A 23,713-nucleotide genomic window follows, 5' to 3' on the forward strand; every position below is an offset into this window, starting at 1 on the left:
TATTCCATTGTATATATACACCACATCTTCTTTATCCATTTGTCAAATTTGATATTCATTTTTATTTATAGAATCAAGCTAATACACAATAAAACTGAGTAATAAATCTACCAGTTATTTCAATATAATCCCACAAGCTATTTTTTTCTGTAAAGGACCAAATATTAGATACAATCACAAAACATTTCAATATTCATCAAAACCATAACCATACAACTGTCCCAAGAAAACACACTGAAATTCTTCTATACAGTATAATAAGCTAGGAGATACAGAACATTTGAAAAAGCAGTTCCAAAAATGGAATACTAAATATACAACATCAATTCTTAATAAACTTGCTATAATAATGAGCTAAAGCATCATAGAATATGTTAAGTCAGAAATCCTGTGATATAAAGACAACTACTCTCAATTGTGGAAATGCTAATTATTTTATATTAATGCTAATTGTTAATTATTCTGATATTACTATCAGACTTATTCTCAGATTTCCCTTTCTGAATTTGCTAATTTGACCCTGGAACACAAAAATATTTAATTCACTCTATAACACTTTGTTTTTATTTAACATATAAATTAATGTAAAAAGGTGTGATATATATCCATTATATATATCTATAATAAAAAATGGCATTTAATTTTCACCTATAATATATATTTTTGATGCTGACATACTATAGGTCACATGTACATTTTCATTCATCATAATTTAATGTACCTAAAAACTGAGTTAGAACAATATTCTTAAAATGCCTATGTGTGCACTGGAATTTATGTGATTCAACCCATTTAAGGCTCTCTTGGGGCCTTAAAGGAAATAACTCTTCCTGTGAATGGTTCTTAAATTTTTGCTCAAGTTGGCAGAGGTCAAATTGTAATTAAGAAACATTCTCTAATATTTATTCTCCATGTGCTACTCATGATGTCAAGTGTTGCCAATGACACTGAGTGGCACTAAAAGGACCACAGGGAGGGAAAGGGCGGGGATACAGTGGCTGCTTCTACACCTCCAGGACTAGCATTCCAGGTGGCCCTGCCCTGAGCTTAGTCTAAATAAAGAAGTTGCCTCCAGTATGAAAATCCGTAAGGGCCCAATTTACATGGGTTTAAAGGAACCAAATCTCTGATATTTGGGGTTAAGGATGAGGCTTAATTTCTCTTTAGATGGCTTCTAATTATGGTAGGGTCGAACTCTGAAGCTATAATTTAAAGCTCTGAGTGTCCAATTATGTTACAAAAATATAGGTTTTAGAGTCTGAAAAACATAAAAATTTAACCTAATTGGATTACTTTACTTGTGAATAACAGAATGAAAGTTGTGTTTCTTAATCATCAGTGGTTGTCCATTCTAGGAACTATAATAAGTTTGGAAGGGTACTGCATGTTATTAAGACTACTTGATTTTTTTTCTCTTTAAAAACCACACCCAGGATTTCCCTGGTGGTCCAGTGGTTAGAACACCGTGCTTCCACTGCAGGGAGCACAGGTTCCATCCCTGGTGGGGGAACTAAGATCCTTCATGCCATGCGTGTGGCCAAAAAAATAAAATAAAATAAAAATAAAAAAATACCTCCCTCTCTTAAAAAAAAAAACAAAAACCCTTCCCTCAATCATGGTATGAGACTTCTTTGCTGATGGTGGAAGTTCTGTGTGTAGGACAAATATTTAATTAACCAAAGAATTTCACTAATTTCCTTCACAGTTATTTTTACACTTTAAAAATACATGTCCAAAAATTAACCCATTAAGCACTTAATATGTACTTAAAAATGGTTTTTTCATCATCAATTAATGTTTATCAAATGTCCAATAGAAATATCACCAGTTTCTCCTTACTGGTGGGTTATCAATTGCATTCCCCATACCCACATAGGTACATTAATATTGTATACTTGCAGGATCTTCCCACAGGTAACTGCCAAATAAAATAAGGTGATGCAACACATTTATCCTTGACTGCAAACCTTCATTTGTTAAGATATCTCAGGTCTTCTCTTTGGTCAAGAAAGGGAAATCTTCCCTTCCCAGCATTCTCTTCTTCCTTACCACCTACAATTTCCTTTCTTCTGAAATAGACGGTCAGGACTCTTCCAATTTGGAATATTGTTTTCGGAGATCTAAATGCCATTCCTGGGTGTATAACGTTAGGAAAGTTTAGCAGCTAGGTAAGTTAAGCTTCTCAGCCTAAACTGCAAAGAATAAGACCATGTACTTGCCTAGTGCAGAACTAGCACCCAGATCTTCTGGTGTCTCCCCAGCCCCTTTTCTACTATCTCATGTCCTGATGCATTTAAAGGGAGAAAACATGGCTGGGTAGGTTAATTTGCACCTTATTTGAGAGATGTTCCTGGAAATAAGATTCAAACTGAATTTTTTTACTTGGAGATACACGTCAACATTTTGAAACAATTTATACAAGAACTATGAGGTTATTATTTTGGAATTGCGTTTAGAAAAAAGCGGGCTCATATTTGTTCCAACCTAAAAGGCTTTAGTTTTGAGTTGTCAAAGTAAAGTTGTCAAAAGGGCTGACAACGTTACAGAGGGCTGGGATACTGAGATGCTGCTATGACTCAAATAATGAAGAATTGATGAATTTAATTGATGGCTCATAATGGACAATGCCCTTTAAGAGACATATTTGTTATTTTTAAAAAAGCAGAATTCTAAAACCTAAGGGCTTAATCTCTATAAAACATTTGGAAACATTTTTTTTTTAGGCATATAAATCCAGGGAGAAAAAGGCCTGAGAATTTGGAAAGGCAAGAGAATGAAGAGGAGTGAGGTTGATGGTTCCAGGTTCTCATCATGCCATTCAGTGCTCAGTTTCTTATTTGACAAAGTTTTAAAAAAACAATACTACTATTAAAATAGCTATTACTTCCTCTAATGGGTGCAAAGTATTTATGATGTATCCTCAAATCATTGCAAGGTCTCTAAGAAGGAAAAGGAGCCAGACAAAATAGCTCAAAAAACCCCACTGAGTTCCATTAATGAAAAATGCAGTAACAGCAGCCAAGTAGTGTTGTAATTTATCTGTGTTTAGAAATGAAAGAAATTGATTCTCTTGGCTGGCTTCAATTTACCTGCAATCAAAGGAAAGCAAATTCTCTCTTTAAATAGGAAAGCTTTGGTTAGGCAGAAGTTAGACTTAACAGTGGCCGTTGGCGATGCTTTCCGATTAATCAGCAGAGCTATATTTAAATTTTAGGATTTTGTATGCCAGACATGAAACCAACACATTCTGGTTAATGCAAAGCAAACAGGAAAAAGCTGTTCAGTTTTGAAGACCCGCCGCCCGGGCAAAAGACTGTAATAAAAGCAAGAGCTAACACTCATACAGCACTTGACAGTTTAGGAAGATCTTTTCACACACTTGATTTCATTTCGTCCTTACAACGACCCTGTGAGGTAAGTGTTATCAATGCCGTCGTACAGCCTAGGAAATGGAGGCTTTATGTCTTTTTAAGCCATTTGCCTAAAGTCATGCACTTAATAACGAAGGAAGCCAGACTAGATGCAGAGCAGTTTTCTTTCTATTTCCCCGCCCTCATCCTGCCCAGCCCTGCTTCTCCTCCACTGTGAGACTGTTCGACGGGTGGGTGATCAGAAGGAAGGACCAAGTTATTTTTAATTAAACATGAGGGAACATTCAGTATCCTGAGTCATTCTTTAGGAGACTCATGTCTATAAATCTGGATTCCTCAGACATGAAGTAATGATGATGTTAATATCCAGTATAGCACAGGATACCTTATAACACTGGTCAAAACATGTTTACAATTTTCTAGAGAAAGCCTACGTAATACCTTGGGCAATCTACCCTTTCTACTCTTCTAGTAAAATTGGATATTTGGCATACAAATCTGACCTTAAAGCAACTTTGCAGTGGGAAGAAAAAGATATTATCAGCCAGTTGACAACATTTTCTCTAACCTTCAGCATCTTGGTAATCATGCTTTTCACAACCAATAAAACATGAGGAACCAAAGGAGGGAACTGCCAGTTTTAAAGTTACTGTTTTGAAATGGAGGTGATTTATAGCTTCTAACAGAACTTTCCTCTTTCCACTCTGCAACAGGCACCCCCTACTCAATATGCCTCATTTTCTGATACATAAATTGATTTTACTGGACGGAAACATAATTTCTCTGAAGTCTCTTCTAATTTCTTTCAAACCCTAAGGCTGATGATGAGCTTACTTTGTTCAGAAATAATACCCCTACATTATATGACTTCTAAACCAACCAAACCTTAGTTATGTCAGAAATAAAAAGAAAAGAAACCCACAGCAAAACATAAAGCCATGTGGTTATGATTTTTCCTTTAGAAATATGACTTATGTTATTTCTGGGAATTAGGTCTGCAGATTTTAGTGTAGCATGTTTTTATTAAAATTCCGTATAAAACAATTCATAGCTTTTGCATGTAGCAATGTGAAAATGCAACTAGAAACACAGTCTTGTACTCAACAGATCGATTTATCTTATATTTGTTCTAGTAATTTCTAGTTGGATTCGGTCAGTGGGCTGAAAAGTCCATTACAGGAGTCAGGCTGCATGCTCAGGATGAAACAGGAATGAATTGGATGGACTTGGAAGATTTAGCTGAGTCCTTCCACGTGCCGGTCCTATATGTGGGGCTTCGGTTGTTAGTGAAGGAAGTCTGTTTTCGGTTCGTACTGTCAGAATCTTCTTTGTTGAATGTTTGCTTCATGTTTTGGCAGCATGGGAAGCTTTGGATACAGTCTTGCAGGAGATGGCCACTAAAAAACATGTATATCCAGGGATTGCAGCAACTATTCAAGGAAGCCAGTAATGCAGTGATGGTGGTGGCCGGGTTTTCCGACTCTGTATGGAAAACATAAGGGGAGAGCATTTAACTAGTCAAATGCAAGTGACAGCACTGGATAAACTCATTTTTCTGTTGGTTCATGAAAGCTGGAAAATGTTATGGGTCAATATAGAAAATAAAGTATTTTGTTTATCAGTCAGGGAAATGGTTGGTGAATGGAAATTGCTTGGTTGTAAAATATTTTCGTAATTAATATTTTAATTGAAATTAATTAAATTGAAATTAATTCAGGTATTTTAAACCACTATTAAAATATTTAAGTAGAATGAGTGGGACTTTCAAGAGGTTAAGAATATTAAATAACTTAATAAAGTTTGGAATCCTTTGTGTTAGCACTAGCGTGTGCTAATGAACACAGTACTTAGAGAATGGCTTCCATTTCAGTGAAATTTCTAGAGGCTATAGCCACATATACCAAATTATATCTATCCTGATAACTCAGGCAAAAGTATGACATTATGGACCATGTTTAGTTGTTTTAAATTTTTTAATATTAAACATATTCTTGTAATAAGAAATCTATACCGAAGGGGATAGTTGAAATAGGTCCCTGAAAGATACAATATTTAGTTGTTTCCTTTGGTTAATTAGAAGCTTCGTTTGATTTTAAAAGAAAACCATCTTTGATTGTGGCTTGAATAATTAAATTATATTATGAAGAACAGATAAATTAAGAAATTCTAACAGTCCTTTGAACTATTTTTTTGTGTATTTGCACTGGTAAACTACATAAATATAACCTTTCACCATAGAACTATTGCACTGAGAATATACCTTTTCTAAAGATAAGAATAATAGGCAAGCACTGGTTTTCCCTTATTAATTATGAACTTGGGTCTTCTCACTCTTGTTGTGCCAGAATAAATTACAGGTTAGTTAATCAAACTTTGTGCTAAGATGCTACTCTTAAAGGTGATCAGGATCCGTGACTAAGACTGTATTCAAAAAGAATGGAAATCATCGACATACCTGTGCACAAGTGAAGAATTTTTTAGTAATTATGTCTGAATCCTGTTAAAGCAACAAATAGGCTGAATTTTTTATTTGATTGGCAATACTTAAGAGGCTGCCAAGATCAAACAAGACAGGAAATATAGCATTTATGTTGTATTTTTCATCATCAGTGCTATTATAGCCATGACTTTTATTTGTTTGAATTAAATTCACTCTCAAGTGTTTAATTTGTACATACAACTTTCAAAGTATATCACAAATACTCCCTAGCCCAATCCCAAATAACAAAAGGAGACACTTCTTCCCAGATACCTATTTCCCAATTACAGTTGTTGTCAGTAACATTTCTGTAATATATTTGATGTGAAAAAATTTTTTTTTTCCTTATCAAAGGAAATTTTTTTTCAAGATACAATATTAAATAATGCTTTTGGGGGTAAGTTCTTATGAAGCTGGTTTTCCTAGTTTGTGAAGGAATTAAAATCAAATAAGCTAGTAGGCGCGGAGGACATTCTCAGAAAACTACAAGAGTTGTGTGGAGAGATGTACAGCTGTGTGGTCAAGTTAGTGCTGAAAGACTAATGAATCAGTCTAACAAATTTAGAGTTTATCAATAATCCTGCTTTGAAACACTGGGGAGAAAAAAGTGTTAAAGTAATTGTAGGAAAAAATCAAAACATTATAAGAAATGGAACACTAGCTAAAATGCCAAATTAAAATTACTGACTTAAGAATCTTTCTTCAACACATTTAATCTTCATACCCCCAGGACCTAGCATAAAATCTGGTACATAATATGCATAATTATATTTATTGACTGGATGAAGAATAAATAAAACTGTTTTCAAATGAAAAATACGTCCATTTTACCCTTACTTTGGGGCATTTCTACAAAAATTTTACATTGCGATACTTTTCACAAACTAGCAAAAAGCAGTTGTGACAGTATACATATTTCTCGGAATCCAACAGACTTGAAAGCAGGGTATTAACACAGCGGTTAGTGCTTTGGCAAAAAGTCATTATTCTGTTCTGTAATTGCGCGGCTGACTCTAGAGCACAGTTTTCTGGATTTGTGGTCTTAGGAGCTCGTTACAAATGCAGATTCCTGGGCCCCATTCCAGATCTACTGAATCAAAACGTCTGGGGTGGGGACCCCACGACTTTGGCTTTTAACAGTTCCGCTCAAGATGTGATTCTCATGCACGAAGTTTAAAAACTATTGCCCTGGAGGATATTATGGAAAGAAACTCTCTCCCTTCCCTCCCCGCCCCAAGCACACAGACCCCATCTGTGCACCTTACTCCATCGTCCCGACACCTACCGACCCAGGGGAAATTCTTATCCCAGACAGACCACATCTGGATGATGAAGAAGGGCGCCCAGCAAACGATGTAAGCCGTCACGATCACGAAGGTCATCTTCACCGTGCGGATCTTGGCGCGGGAAATTGTCTTCACGCTGCTGACACACGGCGCGAGCAGGAGCCCCTGGTGGAAGGCGCCACCTGCGCCCTCCGCGCGGGCGCCCTCGCCCTGGCGCACCGCAGTCTTTCCGCGGACGTTGCGCCAGATGTGGTAGCAGATGAAGCCGTAGCAGGTGCCCAGGCTGACCACGGGCGCCACGAAGATGCTGCCGGTCATCCAGGTCACGTAGGCGGGGAGACCCCAGGGCTGGATGAAGTTGGCCCAGCAGTCGTAGGCCTTGGTGACGTTGCTCACTTCGACCACGGAGAAGACGAAGTACTGTGGAGTGCTCAGCACGAAGCTCAGCACCCAGGCGGCGGCGATCATGAGGCGCGAGCGGCGCGCCGGCTGCTGCAGCGTCTTCAGCGGGTGGCACACGGCGATGTAGCGGTCGGCGGTCATGACCACCAGCATGTACGCCGATGCGAACATGGCGAACACCTGCAGGTGCTTCACCACGCGGCAGAGCCCGTCGGGTCCGCGGAAACGGTAGGTGATGTCCCAGCACAGCTGAGGCAGCACCTGGAAGAGAGCGACGGCCAGGTCGGCCAGGCTGAGGTGGCGGATGAAGAGGTGCATGCGGGACGTCTTGCGAGGCGTGCGGTGCAGCGCCAGCAGCACACTGCCGTTACCCAGTACGGCCACCACGAAAATCACGGCCAGCACGGCGATCTCCAGCTTGGCCAGCTCCTCGTTGCGCTCGTCAGCCAGCGGGCTGTCGTCTTTCCCGAGCGCCTCCGCTTCCCCGCTGGTGTTGGCACCGCTGGCGGCCAGAGGCCACCATGGGCTGGAGTTGCCCGCGGGCCCCGCGCCGGGGCTCCCGGAGAAACTCATGCTGTCCACGCAGCGCCTCCTCGGCCTCGGCGGAGGCCCGCTCTCTTCCCGCCTGCTCGCGCGGTGCGCTCCCTCCCTGCAGCGCTCACCGCGAGCCGGGCTCTGCTCGCTCTCTCGCGGGCGTCTCCGGGCGCAGCGTGTCCCACCAGCCAGCTCAGCCGCTCTCGGTCGAATTGCCCGCCCCTTTGCCTGCGCTGCCCTGTCTCAACTCGGGCGAAGCTGGGGAGGTGCGCTCCGAGTCTCTGAAAGCACTGGGCTCCAAACTCAAATTATTGATGTGGAGTTTGTTTCCCCAGATCGCGCTCCCTCTCGCCCCAGTGGTTGGAGACTGCTCGGTGCCTACACTCGCTGCCTCCCTTCCCTCTCCCCTGGGGGTTTTCTTTTTTCCCCCCTCCCTACGTTGGTGATTTGTCCTCTTCGCATCGCTGCTGCAGGGGTGGGGCTGGGAACTCGAGGATTACTTGGCGTAATAGGGGGTTGACCGTGGCGCTTTCCCTCTCTTCTCTTCTAAAAAAAAACCTTGGAGATCTGGACGTGTCATGCCTTTTCATGGTTTACCATCATTTCCTCTAGCCTCCCTCAAGGGTCACCTTAACCCCCGCATTTGACTTCAACAGACGCTGTCAACATGATACCCAGAAATCCCGAGTCCACCGCCCGCGCGGGTGCTCTTGATGCTGAACTTGGCGCGTGTGCCCACCTGCTTCAGCTTGGGTGTCTCCCTCCGCAGCGAGTCCGCCCATCCCGGGGAAGCCAGTCTAATTTTATTCTCAGGGCAACTTGGCTACGGGAATTTCGTCTCACACCAACCCCGCTCCTCTCCACCCTCCTCTGTAGGGTAACAACTGGGTGACTTAAAGGGCGCTCTCTTCCCGGTAACTTTGATGCCTGCTGTTTGTTACCCTGCCCGCGTTCGCGGACCGGAAGGACGCGCTCGCAGTCCCAGCGGCTGCCTGTACAGTGCACTTATCTACAGCGGGGAAAAGGAACGTCTCCTGGTTTTCCAGTTTCCCCCGGGGCTGGGAGCGTGTTGGGGGGTGGGTGGGACTTAAGGAGTTTTCTCTAAACTTGATTCCTGGGGTTTTCTCCGGGAAAAGCCCGATTCCCACAGCTGGGATGGGCGGGATTTGGGCCACAGTAGTCCGTGGGGACTTCGTCTGGTTACTACTGAATCGTGGGGACATCTCCTCGGGTGGACGAAGAGCCGCTGCTGGAGAGCGGCAGCCCAGGCAGCGCTGTCCAGGACACCGGAGCGAAAAGCCGCCAGGCTCTTTGTGCTGGTGGGTGAGAAAGAGGCAACCTCCAGGCAGAAAAGAGACTGAAGCAAAGAGAGAAAAGACCACCTACCTATTAATTAGTTACTCTGGACAGCTGGAGCCCAGCTGCGGGGCACGAGACGGGCAGGATTACTAACTCTCTCTACCTTAGCTCTGCCTTCAAACTTTGGTGAAGATACGCTTGGAAGGACGGCAAGGGGGAGCGGTTTTCAGGCTATTTCACAAAAGAAGAAAAAAGGAAAAACACTTTATAAGGTTATCTACTCTGTAGATACACGAGCATGACTTTTTGGTCAGAACATTTGTATATTGTGGCCATGGTATAAATTTGATTGAGAAGAATATCTATGAAATGTAGGCAAAGAAACCAAAAGATTTTCTTAGATGCAGTTCTCAGTGATAATTCCACTTTGCTTCCCAGTTCATGCACGCTGAGTCCCAAGGCTGTCACACTAAGAGTGCTGGACTCGACCCTGGGAGTCCTTCATTGTGACTGCATAAGCCTCGGTTTATACATCTTTAAAAAGGGAATGAAAGTACCCGCCTTACCTACTTCTGAGGTTACTTTGAGGATCAAGTAAGACAATGTTCTATTTGGGGAAATGCTCTCAAAACTACAAGGTGTGTGGCGTTGTCTCACTTTCTCCAAGATATCTAGGAGGCAAAAGATTTGAAAAGTTCAGAGACGTCAATAAGTAAAATATTTCCAGACCACCTGTCTGGAAAAATCCTTCAAGCAATTAGGTAATAGTCACTGACTCGGAGAGGTGACCTTCTTTGGAGTCACAAATTACATTATTAATGTTGCATATGAAAAATAATGTTGTCTGACCCTAGTGTCCCAGAGTATTGCAAAAGTGGTCCATTGGCCAGAACCTGGCGATTTTATTGCCCTTGGCCCTACACCTTTGAGCTTTGAGGTTTCCTGAAGGGAAGGAATCTACAGTACAGGGTTACCAAAGTTCCTTTGCATGTTCTTATTCCAGACAGATGGTGTGGTAGCCTCTCAGGAAATCATTCATCTGTGTCAGGCCCTCTGATCCAATAATAAAACTATATCCAAGTTATAAAAATAACTTGTTAGGTTACATTGGTGGACACAATTGGAAGATATTCTTCTTCAGTGAACAATAGTACTAATTACTTGTGTGTATTATATATATACACATATATATGATACATATGTGTATATATATATACACACATATATGATACATATGTGTGTGTGTGTGTATATATATATATATATATATATATATATATATATATATATATGAAAAAATGTTCAAGGCAGATTCCACAACCCGGTCCCTCTTTTAAACTATGGAGTTTTTAAAATGTGTTTGTCTTGGTTTTACTGGTTCTCTATTCAAAGGAAACCAGGACCACTGAAATACTGACTCACTATTCATGTATCTGCTATGAAAATTACTCAGTGGAGGGTAAAGGAATTGTGGTCCTAAAATGTGAAAAGAACATAGTCAGTATTTTCTGTGGCATCTTGTGCTTTGTCTTAGAGCAATTTGTATTTGCTCTGTACTTCTTGTATTAAGACTTACTACTTTCCCCATCTTATTCTCAGTGGATTTCAGTTAACATATTTTGGGGGTGAAATGATGAAAAGAAAAAAATGGAAGCTGTGCATACTTGTCCTGGAGTTACCTTTCTCTGTCAGTCTTCCTTCTTCCAGTTTGCAATTCCATATATTTAAGAAGTATTTCAGTTAATGAAAACAGGCACCCCTTTCCCTTACTACAATAGCTGTGTGACTTTATTTTAATCTTTGAGCTTCAAATTCTTCATCTGTAAAATCTTGGTGATAAAACATAATGCAGTGACTGCAAGGATTACTTAAGTTGTCATTTAAGTTTCTGGCATTTCATGGGTATTCAAAACATTAATTCTCCCTTTTCCCCCCAAATATGTAAATATCTTCCATATTACTTGTTATTTTGCTGATAAGATTTTTCCTTCCAATTAAAGCAGCATTTCCCTACCTCCCTTCTGTGCAATAGAAAATAATGATAGGTTTTCTATGAGAAAAGAGTTCCACAGTTGAATACACTGGGGGAAGTTTTGTATTTACATCTTATTCTCTCCTAGAGATTCATACATAAAAAACCACTGAGAAACCTACTTAACTGTGTTTATCAGTGTTTCCCAAAGCTATTTGACCATGGAAAACACCCGTCCTTTTACTTTCCCCATGGAATAGTGATGAACATGTCACAGGACAATGGATACAGTTTGAAGAACACTGAGTAAATGTACTTGGAGTTCCAGAACTCTGGGGAACTACCACCAGATTTAGTCAAATCAGGAAGTCCAGGGGCAGAGATGCCCAATGTCAATGGGTTACATTTAGTTTATCATATTACCTTATGTACTGCTTTATAGCTGCAATCAATATGTTCTTCTTCCTTTCCTTAAACTTTCAGTTTACTTCCTTGTCTTAGTGAGAAAAGGGAAGAAATTGGGTATCTGTAGGAGCATTCATTTTACTTCCATAGCCCACAATGACTCTTTCCCCTTCAATTACAAATTAATGACACTCTAGTCACAGGGCTGTAGTGTGGTATTCATACCATTACTTCTAGCAAATCAACAAATATATGTTGCTCATCACTCTGCTAGGTCTTGAGCTGGATACCAAGAAGTGTGTAATGGTCACTAACATTTAGTAAACACTTTGGGCCAGGCACTCTCACAAGTGCTTTACTTCATTTAATCCTCCCAATGACCCTCTAAGGGATGTACTCTTATTATTTCACTTTACCTTTGAGGAAACAGAGGCACAGAGAGGTTAACTAACTAGCCTTGGGTGACACAGTTGGTCAGTATTAGAATAAGGATTTGAACAGAAGGAACTGACTCTGGCAGAATTTACAATCATAACCATCACACTGTACTGCCACCTGTAACCTCATGTTCCTGCATCTTACAGACTCATGTGGGGTACTTGGGTGGTTACTTAACATTTCATCTGTGTATGATATGTTCTCCTTTAAGACTAAGAGATCAGGTAGGATCTGCTCTGGTTATTCTATATCTTTGGCTTTCTCGTTAGTAAACTAAGTACAGGATAGTAGTAGTAGTAGAATAAATAATAATAGATAATATTAATATTTACCAACGCTGAATAAGCTCTTAATTCTTGAGCTAAGAGCTTTAAATTTATTATTTTATTTACTCTTTCAAGTAATATTTAAAATAAACTGTGTATAGGAATATACTTATTATTATCCCACTTTACAGGTGAATAAAACAAAGGTTAGGGAGGTTAAGCAACTTAACCAAAGTCACAAGACTCCAAGTGGCTGGGCTGAGTCACACATCAGTCCGTCTGAAGTCCAGGCCTGTGTTCTAACCTCTGTGCCCTACTGCTTCCCATATACATCACAAGCATTTAACACATATTTGCAGAAAGAATTAACAAACATTGTAACAGAAACTGTTTTTTGAGTGCTGAAGGAACATACATTTCAGAAAGTGTTTGATGATTGGATAAATTAGGGATGAGTTCTTGAGGAGCCATCCTTAAGCACCTAAATCTCTCTAGTATCTCCATGAAAACAAAGAATCAGCTTTTATATATCTAGAGGGTCTTCAATGATTCTAGTCACCTTTCTGCCTCACGAATCCTGGACAGGTAAGTGTATATTTGATTTTAAGATTACCCAGTGAATGATTGTCTTTAACACACACACACACACACACACACACACACACACACACACACACACTGGATTCTAAAAAATGCTGCATGTCAAACATGGAAAAACATCATGTCTTCATTATAATACTGTTTACTCTATGGGGTCAAATGAAAAATGAGGACGGAATTTGGTACTATTTAAAAAGTTTTATTTTCTTATGTGATAAAATGGGCTTGTCTATTAGAAAACAGAGCTATGGCATTAAAGAGAGGCTCCCATGCTCAACAAAATCTCAAATATCCTAATGTTTGTTGATGAAAAATTAAAATCTCATCACTTGTTTTGAATTTGAAAAATTCTAAGTCAGTCAATACTGCATTAGTAGAAAAGCCATTCCAAAGGAAGATTTCTAAATTTACTATTGATATCATATGTTCAGAAAATTGTTTGCATTAAAAATTATATGGTTGATTTAATTTAAAACTTTAAAAAATATAAGCACATTTAAAATGTTGAGTTTAAAAATTTTGCTTCTGACGAATAAGTATTTATTTGGATTCTCTGCATTTTCATAGTTCGGCAACTTCAATATTATGCTTAGAATTTGATAATCATCAAGACACATTCTTTTAGTGAGTCGGCATCATTGAATCCACCTCTGTGTATTCATTAATTCCTTTTTCACAAGAGAAAAGGTTTGTGTTGTTTGAAGGGTGCTGGCATCAGGAATTGTGATACTATCATTATTTTGTTTGTCTACTGTGAATACTATCTTTTTAAAATAGACAAAAATTCTTTTTGCTTCTCCTTTTCTTCTTTTTTGAGGTTTGACAAGGGGTTAGTTTTGAAGAAATACGTTCCATTTCTACATCCACTCCTCTTACCTCTTCTGTCTGCCACCTCACACACACTTGCCAGATGCTTGAAAGTTTCTGAAGATCTCTTTTTTTGCTATTACCAGGGAGGACTGTGATTGATATGAAATATGTTGCATTTTATTTTCTGTTAGGATTTTCCTGGTGATAATTACATATTTACAACTAATTTATCCCTGGATAAAGCAGACACGTTGCCTGAGAAAAGGTTTAATCCATTTGGACTACAACCTCTATGTATATGTAAGAATCTCTAAGGTTTAATTTCTCCAAGTATATTTAAGATATGGATGTAAAATAGAATAGGTTTGAAATATTTGGGGCTTTGCCTCAGTGTTCCCAAACAGACTTTTATCTGAAAATGTTTTCTGAGTGCATGGTAAGTCAGTAGAATGAAATAACTATAAAGACATCATCATTACAATTTCCTAAGTGCCTGCAATCAAATGAATGTCTGATGCTCTTTCTTTATTCCTACATGGAATACAGTATTAAAAAGGAAGAATTATTATGTAACTGATCTTGAGAGAAGACTTTTATACTTTCCAGAATCTCTGCCTATCTTATGTTTGAAAAGCCAGTCCATCTTCTCAAGAATATAACTATTCTTTGGAAGAGGATCTATCACAACAATGCAGCATTTTAAAAAGTTGTGTCACACAACTAAATCCTGTATGGATTTATTTTATCATAATGGAATGTTAACTTGGAGTACTCAGCCATAGAAGACCTGGGCAGACAAAAAATCTGGAACACACTTTTCATATTACTTTTACTGTGGTTATGAATAAGGGGAAGAAGAAAAAGAAGCTATATTTATTCATTTATAATGATAATAGCTGTATTTTCTTCCTAGAACAATATTATTTTATACCAATGTGAAAACAGAGAAAAATGTAAAGAAAATTTAAATGTTTCATACTACTCCCAGCATCCATAGATAATCACACTTATCATTTGCTTATGCTTTTCCAGTTCTTTTCCTGTGTGTATATCTTTTATAAAACTAAAATTAGACCATATTACATAATATAATCTGATTTTTCAAATTCACAACATATTGTAAACTTTTCTCCATGTCATTGAATATTCTTCTATATCATCAGTTTTATGGCTTCAGACTTTTCCATCCCATCGATGCACCTAACTTATTTATTTTATATGTTTTTCTTTTTTTGAGGAGGAGGGTAGTTTTGGCCTCCTGGATTTCTTACATTCTCCCTTCACCCCTGCCCCCACCCCACCTGCCTGCCCCTTACACACAATGCTGATTACAGATACTTCTTTACTCACATCCATGTTTATTTCCTAAGGTTAAAGTTCTGAAAGTAGAATTACTGGGTCAAAGGTTATATAAAAATTTGACCTTATTATCAAATCACAATATATCAGCCTAATTATATAACATATAATAATTAATCAGCAATGCATGGGAGTGCCCATTTTCCACAGCTTTATGGGCATGGAATCTCTTCATTAAAAAGAAGTCTTTCCAGGCTTCCCTGGTGGCGCAGTGGTTGAGAATCTGCCTGCCAATGCAGAGGACACGGGTTCGAGCCCTGGTCTGGGAAGATCCCACATGCCGCGGAGCAACTAGGCCCGTGAGCCACAATTACTGAGACTGCGCGTCTGGAGCCTGTGCTCCGCAACAAGAGAGGCCGCGATAGTGAAAGGCCCGCGCACCGCGATGAAGAGTGGCCCCCACTTGCTGCAACTAGAGAAAGCCCTCGCACAGAAACGAAGACCCAACACAGCCATAAATAAATAAATAAATAAATAAATAAATAATTTTAAAAAAAAGTCTTTCCAAATTTGATAAATGAATAACTGTTTGAATGTGTATTGATTGACAAATAATGAGGTTAAATATTTTCCATAAACATCTTATCTAATTATATTTCTTCTTTTGTAAAGTAGTTACATTTTTGGTACATTTCTGGTAGCATTCTTAGTTTTCTTTTTATTTGGAAGCGTTCTAATATATATATGATATTTTCCCCAGTTTATCATTTACCTTATTTAATTTGCTTTTAAATTTAATTTCTATTTCTTTGCTTTCTAGTGGGGTTGAATATCTTTTCAAATATTTCTAACTTTTTGTATTTCTTCTTTTATATATTGCTTACATATATCTTTTGATTAATTTTCTATTTGGCTATACTTTTTTTGATATTGATTGGTAAGAATTATATATACATATTTGCATATTTTTGCAATACAGAAGTTTTTAATTTTCCTCTAGTCATATTTATCAAACATTTCCTTCAATGACATGCTTAGAAGGTCTTTTTCAAATTGAAATTATAGCTGTTATGTATATATGCATTTTTATTGATGTATATTGTTAAATTTTAGGTTTTCATGTCACTTAGAACTTATTTTGGTGTGAGGGGTGAATTAGGGATTCTACTACCCCCTTGCAATGGCTAGTTATTCCAATATCATTTATTGAATAAACAAGTCTTAGGTACCTCCAGAACCCTCTAACCCACTAACCTGCCAACTTTTGATATCCATCATCATTCTCTAGGTTCTCACTTATCTCCTTACCTATTTTACATTCCATAGTCCATTAGTTTAATTAATTCTTTTGAATTCACATTTCTCCTTGCCCTCTCTTTAAAAAAAGATTGTACTTCCTATGGAAAAATTCCACTTTTTGTTAAATGCAGTTTTGTTCCTGTAGCAGAGCAGCTGAAATTGACAAGAAAAACACAATGACTTGTCAAGATAACTGGCAAGATAACTCTTCCACACCTTCTTTTATTTTAATTCCCCATCACCCTCTACACTTCCTCACTCTCATCTAATGATCTTCAGTCTTATTTCACATAAGAAATGGACATAAATCAGAAGAGAACTTAACACCCCTCCCTCTAGCGATTTACCTGCAGCCATACCCACATCTTCTGCCGCTACTTCTTTTATAGTGTCAATTTCCCCATCTTCTCACCAGTTCACTGGATCTCTTCCCCTCTAATCTATTTAAGGATTTTGCTTCTGAAATCATCAGTTTTCCCCTCTCAACTGGCTTATTCCCATCGACTTATAAATATTCTGTAATATCTCCCATCTTAAAATAAAACTTTCCCTTGACCTCATAAACCCCACAGTTTTTGCTCCATTTTTCTGCTCCTCTTTATAGCAAAAGAAAAAAGAAAAAAAAAAATCCATCTATATATCCTGTCCCCAATTCCCTTCTAAGCCTCCTGTTTCTACAGTTGCAAATAAAGTACTGTATCATAGAACATTTGATAATACATATGCAACTGAAGTTATGAATCATAAAAATAAAACCATTACACATGAACTTATCACCTTACTCAAGAAATAAAACAACACTTTGCATTTACCTGTATGTTCCTTCCTTCTCTCACCCTCCTGCTTTCTCACCTATCATAGATAATAATTTATGCTTTTTATGTTCTTTCATTTTGTAAAAGCGAATGGTTGTATAACAGTTGTTATGTATATATATGTATATATATATATAGAGAGAGAGAGAGAGAGAGAGAGAGAGGAGAGAGAGAGAGAGAGAGAGATCCCTAACAATATATTTGTTAGTTAGGCTTATTTTTTTAGCTATATAGTGATGACATCACATTATATATAATCCTATGTAATTTGGTTTTTGCCACCCAATGTTAGAAATATTAAGATTCATCCATGTTGTTACATAGGCTACGATCCTTTCATTTTAACTATAGTTTACTGTTCATCCTATAAATATACCAAAATTTATTTGCTTGTCAATGAACATTTGGAATGCATTAAGTTTTTTGCTCTCATAAATAATGCGGCTATGAACATTCTTGTTTATTTCTCCTGGCACACATGTACAAGAGATCTCGAGGGATCTATGAGCAGAATTGCTGGGTCATGGCATATGTGAATATCCAAATTGTCTTCCAAAGTGGTAGTTCTTTCATTAGCAGTAGTTTAGTTCCCATTATTTTATATTCTTGCCAACACATGTTATTATCAGATTTAATTTTCATCAATCTAGAGTAAATGGAATTATCACAGTGGTCTTTTTTTTTTTTTAAAGCTATTATTATTATTATTTTTAAAAATTTTATTTAATTAATTAATTTATTTATGGCTGTGTTGGGTCTTCGTTTCTGTGCGAGGGCTTTCTCCAGTTGCGGCAAGTGGGGGCCACTCTTCATCGCAGTGCGCGGGCCTCTCACTATCGCGGCCTTTCTTGTTGCGGAGCACATATCACAGTGGTCTTAATTTGAATATTATTGTTTAATAAGAATGTTGAACATATTTTCATATATTTATTTGCCATTATTTTTCTTTCTTTCTTTTTTTTTTTGATATAATGCTCTTTCTATACATTGCCCAATTTACTACCGGTTCTTTATCTTTTTCTCTTGTTGATTTATAGAAGTTCCTCATATATCTGGATACTAATCCACAGTGTATCTTTTTATCTACTTAGAGGTTAGTCTTTCTCTTGTATGATGCTATCTTTTCATAAATAACAGTTATTAATTTTACTGTACCTGAGTTTACTTGTTTCTTCTTTTATGATTAGCCTAAGCAATGTCTTTCATGTCTTGCCTAAGAAATTCTTCTAAATATCAAGGCTTTATAGATATTTTAATAATTTTTTTCTTATAAAACGTTTTAAATTCTGTCTACACATTTAACCCACTTGGAAATGATTCTTGTTGATGGTGGGACATAGGGATCTATTGTCATTGTTTGGTTCATATAGATGACCAATTGATTCAGCAGGATTTATAGGAAAAAAACCTTCTCCTTTCCCTGTTGATCTGCAATGACAAAACTCTGTCATAAATCAAATTTTCATGTATATGTAAATTTTCTAGGTTATCTATTCCTATTCCAAACCCACACTGTCTTATTATTATAGTTTCATAACAAGTCTTGATGTCTATTTGGACAATTATCCCTCTTTTTCCTTTTCCTCCTCCCTCTTTCCCTCCCCCATGTCAGATAGTTTATGCTAACAGTGTTCTTTATGGTGGTGGCCTTGGGCCACCAGTTTCACCTCTGGAGGTGCTGGAGACTGAGAAACTAAGGTCCATCACGTGGGCACTCCATGCCTGCATGCCTGACTCTACTACACTATAGCTCAGGCGAGCCTCCCTAGTTAGCAGTACTTTGAACATGTTGTCACACGTTGTCACTGGGAGAATTAAGCGCTATCTATATGACTCCATTGGACGAGGACAACTGGAATCTCACACTTGTGCTCTCCTGAATTCAGCCCTTGGTGCCTTTCTTGTTTGCTAATTTTAATCTGTATCATTTACTGTAATAAATGATAAACATGAGTATAAGAGCTTTTGTGAGTTCTCTGAGTTCTTCTGGAGAATCACTGAATCACTCCCTCCAGGTTCAATGGATTTAGAGTAAAGCACAAAAATCTCTATTTATAACAAGCACATAGATGGTCTGTGGGTCGTACTTTGAAAAACACTGAAATATCCCACAATATCCACTGCTACCAGAACTCATCCTGCTTTAGTTACCATTGAAATATATCACGTTAGGTGACTGCATATCCCAGAGTGCCGTGCCACCAGATGTGTCTTACCCCTCTACCTCTGGCCACAGGGTTTTGGGAAGAGTTGTTTGAATTACTTCTAAATTCCCTTTAAAAACGCACATGGATTCACAAAAATGCAACTGGACTAATTCAGGAAGGGACAATCAGTGGAGTCATCATATCTTTTGCACACTCAGCTTACATTAATTTAGCTATATGTCCCAGACAGAGTGAGAAGAAGAGAGAAACTGGGGAGGTAGTGGCAGTGGACTCTACTTGGAATTCCACCTATTAAGCATATGCCTCGAAAGAAGGATAAAAGGAGTCTATTCTTTTCTGTTTGGTTCAGTTCCCATTATCTGTCATCTTAAAATGCTGTGTGTGATCCAGGATAGTGATTGTTCAAACAACGTTATTCTCAGGCACAAGCCAGCCATGTCTTCTGGCTTCTAATGCTAGAGAAGACACTGATTGTGTTTGACTCATAGAGAGGTAGTATGTTCATCTCCATGAAGCCTTACTTGGAGAATTTTCAAGGGTCATTTGGACTGTACCAGTTTTTTACTGTTTTGCTGACTTTAGGACCATACCTGGTGTTATACCAACCTTCCCTGAACTGATGGGTGGTCAGGATTCTTAACCATCTCTGAAAATGCTAACGTGGTGTTTACATGTTTTCTGTATGGAGTGAAAGCTCTGAAATTAATTAATTAATTAATTTCTAGTGAGCTAGAAATTAACAGAGGGGCCACAGCTGAACCTTTCTATGCTTATTTACTAGTGGGTTGTGATGTTTTGTTTTTAGGCAAGGTGACCACAACACTGTTCTTTCAAATTAACTTCCTCTGTCTTAGTGTGGAAAATTTCCCCAGATTCTTGCAAATGCTTGATCCCTTTCCCTTGATTTCCAGAATTGTCATAGCTTTTTGCATTTTTGTGAATCCATGTGCATTTTTAAAGGGAATTTAGAAGTAAGCATACTGGGTACTATTAGCTGAATCTTTTCTAAAATGGGAATTTTTTTTGTAGTTTAGTTTTATTTTTTTTGGCTGCGTCAGTTCTTAGTTGCGGCACGTGGGATCTTCCATTGTGGTGAGCGGGCTTCTTTCTAGTTGTGGCGTGCGGGTTTTCTCATCTCTAGTTGTGGCACACAGGCTCCAGGGTGCATGGGCTCTGTAGTTGTGGCGCGCAGGCTTAGTTGCCCCACAGCATATGGGATCTTAGTTCCCTGACCAGGGGTCGAACCCGTGTCTCCCTGCATTGCAAGGTGGATTCTTTACCACTGGACCACCAAGGAAGTCCCAGGAAGTTTCTTGAAACACTTTTAACACAGTGCCTCCATTGGAAGAGCATTTTCTTTTAATGTACATTCAAATGTGAAGATTACCATTTTGTTATGACGAATGGTTTTCTACTTTAATACTGATTATTTCCTTATACGTTTTGATGCTGAAAATTACTACCCATTTTCACCATCATCCTTGTTTCTTATAATTTCCGTTCTTTTCCAAATTCTCACCTTTTTTTGAGGTCCTAATATAGTATTATTTAAGCAAATAGGTAGCTGCTGCCTTCTGGTTATGGCGTTAAAACTCAGAACTTCATGTCTCATAAGAAACTAATCTTGGGAAGGCATACCATTTAAAATAATTCCATTAAGTATTTTGGTGCTTAGAGTTTTTGTCTTACCGTACTTTTTATCTTTAGGAAATTGCAAGTCACACTGCCTCCTCCTAATAAGACTCTGTATATGTCAATTTAAACCATGCAGAAAATTGTTTTGTCAAAACAGAGTACTATGGAAAGGTAGCATTAAATTAATTCTTATCTCTCCTGACAACTCTCTTCATAGCAAGTTATTTTACTTTTAATGTTCTATCTTTTTTAAAGTGAGAAATTATTAATATTTGATGAGAAGTAAATATTAAAACAAGTTTCTCCCTTAAGGAGAATATTGTCAAATGTTTCCTCTACTTTTCTCCTGGGAAACAGAAAAAATATATACATGGAATGAAAAGAATATTGCCTAAAGATGTTGTTTCTGATTTTCAATGAAATGTTCTAGCATTTCTGAACAGTTTGGCAAAAAAACAAAAAAAACCCAAAAAAACCCAAAACGCTTTCTGTTGTTTTCCTAACAGTAAATAAATGATGAATTTTGGACATAATAATGACTGCAGGAAGATTGTCCTGCCTGTTAGTGAGCTTTTCTTCAACCTGCTTACTGTTTTAAAGCTAGTAACATAATTGGGGCCAAACTGGTGAAATGAGTCCTATATATTATCCTCCTTTAAAGGACCCGGATACAATAAATTTAGTAGCTCATTTATTTTCCTTGTTATTAATAGGAAAAGAATATATTGGAATGAGCTATCATAAATACAGATTAACAAGATAGTCAAGTTGACAATATAACACAGATGAAAACTCTCATTTACCAGACTGACAGAAAATTGAGAAAACAATAAAGTAATGTTTTCAACATGCTGAGGGAAAATATTTGTCAATCTGAAACTGACATTAAACAATGATCTTAGGAGCACATTAAAGACTTTCTCAGATACATAAACTTTTAGAGAGTTTCTACCCACAGTCCCTCCCCAGAAAACTGTTACAGGTTATATTTCAGCAGGAAGAGAAGTAATCTCTCAAGAAGAGAACACAGTAAACTTATTAAAGAAGTCAGTAAATAATTTGAATAGTTATTGTTTGTAAAACAATGTCAGGTTTATGTTTATGTGTTTAATAAAAAAGGTAAAAGAATATTTTGAAAAACAAAAATAGGGACTCCCCTGGTGTTCCAGTGGTTAAAACTCCATGCTCCCAATGCAAGGGGCCTGGGTTCCATCCCTGGTCAGGGAACTAGATCCCACATGTCACAATGAAGATCCCACGTGCTGCAAGTAAGACCTGGGGCAGCCAAATAAATAAGTAAGTAAATAAATAAATAAATAAATTTTTTTTTAAAAAAAAGAAAAACAAAAATAAATATAATGGATAGGGTCTTCAATGGGTTTGATGCACTAGGATGTAATCGTGTGTATCAGAAGAAAGAAATATGGAGTAAATTTAGGTGTTGTTTGCCATATGCAGAATTTCTGAAATGGTCCCCCAAAATGTCCCTCCTTAATCCCTGGAAGCTGTGAATATGCTGAGTTATCACTCTTGTGATTGTGTTATGTTTGTCATAGTGTTGACCTTAAGATAGGGAGATTATCTAGGTTGGGCCTGATCCAATCACATGGGCCCTTAAATTCAGAGAGCTTTCTCTGGTCGGCAAGTAGAAGTGAAAGTCAGAGGGAGTAGAAGCACAAGGTGGGATTCAGTGTGTTGTTGCTGGTTTAAAGAAGTAGGAGGCCATATGAAGAGGAATTGAGGCAACTTCCTGGAGCTGTGAGAAGCCCTCACTGACAGCCAGCAAGGAAATGGGGACCTCAGTTCCACAACTGCAAGGAGCTGAAATTGGTCAACAATTTGAATGAGCTTGGAAGCAGATTCTTTCCTAGGACCTCCAAACAAGAGCCCAGCCTGGTCAACATCTTGATATTGGCTTGTGAGACCCAAAGCAGAGAACCCAACTGGGTCATGCCAGACTTCTGACCTACAGAAATGGGAGCTATTATGTTGCATTAAGTCATTACATTTGTGATAATTTGTTACTCAGCATAGAAGATTAATGTGTTGTTAGAAACTTTCATAGTTAAGTATGCTTGTTAAAAATTAAGGAAATCAATGAAAAGGAAAGAAAATCTATAGCCTCCAAACTAGCTGAAGACATATATGGAATGTAGTGAATTTTATCAACCCAACAAAAGTCGGGAAGGAGGAAAAATTCATAAAGCAAACAGGAGATACAAAAATAAATAGAAAAAAAAAAAAAAAAAAAAAAAAAAAAAAAAAAAAAACAAACTTGCTCATAGCCAGTGAGCAAAAATCTTTCTCCCTTTCTTCCCCAAGTAATTACCAACAATTAATATGACCTCCAAGTTCTCTTCTACTTGTTGTATTTTATGATATTATGGCATTACATTTTTTTTTCTTGGAGTCTTATTACAAAAACAAATCATCAGGAAGGTTTTGTGTTTTAGGCAAGTGTAAAGAAAGTTTATACCAAGTTTAAATCTCATTAGACAAATGCCAATTCAATTATGAAATCTGGGGGAGAGTTCTCATTGTATTAATATGTATTCGTCTGTCCAAGGGCAGAAACTCAGCACTAACTTGTTTAGCAAAAAAATAAGAAGTGCAGAGGCACAAAGCTTCATGCAAG

At 38.0% G+C, this 23,713-nt stretch overlaps 1 protein-coding gene across 1 annotated transcript; it reads right to left on the reverse strand.

The window, feature by feature from the left end:
• Positions 1-4,373: 4,373 nt before the first annotated feature.
• AVPR1A (arginine vasopressin receptor 1A) lies at positions 4,374-8,517 on the reverse strand. Its single transcript, XM_036866310.1, has 2 exons — positions 7,136-8,517; positions 4,374-4,853 (listed from the first exon to the last, which is right to left on the reverse strand). The coding sequence occupies exons 1-2, from the start codon at positions 8,109-8,111 to the stop codon at positions 4,567-4,569; spliced, it is 1,263 nt and encodes a 420-aa protein (XP_036722205.1). The 5' UTR covers positions 8,112-8,517; the 3' UTR covers positions 4,374-4,566.
• Between the last annotated feature and the right edge of the window lie 15,196 nt (positions 8,518-23,713).

This window comes from Balaenoptera musculus, chromosome 10 (genome assembly GCF_009873245.2).
Source record: "Balaenoptera musculus isolate JJ_BM4_2016_0621 chromosome 10, mBalMus1.pri.v3, whole genome shotgun sequence".
Classification (NCBI taxonomy): Eukaryota; Metazoa; Chordata; class Mammalia; order Artiodactyla; family Balaenopteridae; genus Balaenoptera; species Balaenoptera musculus.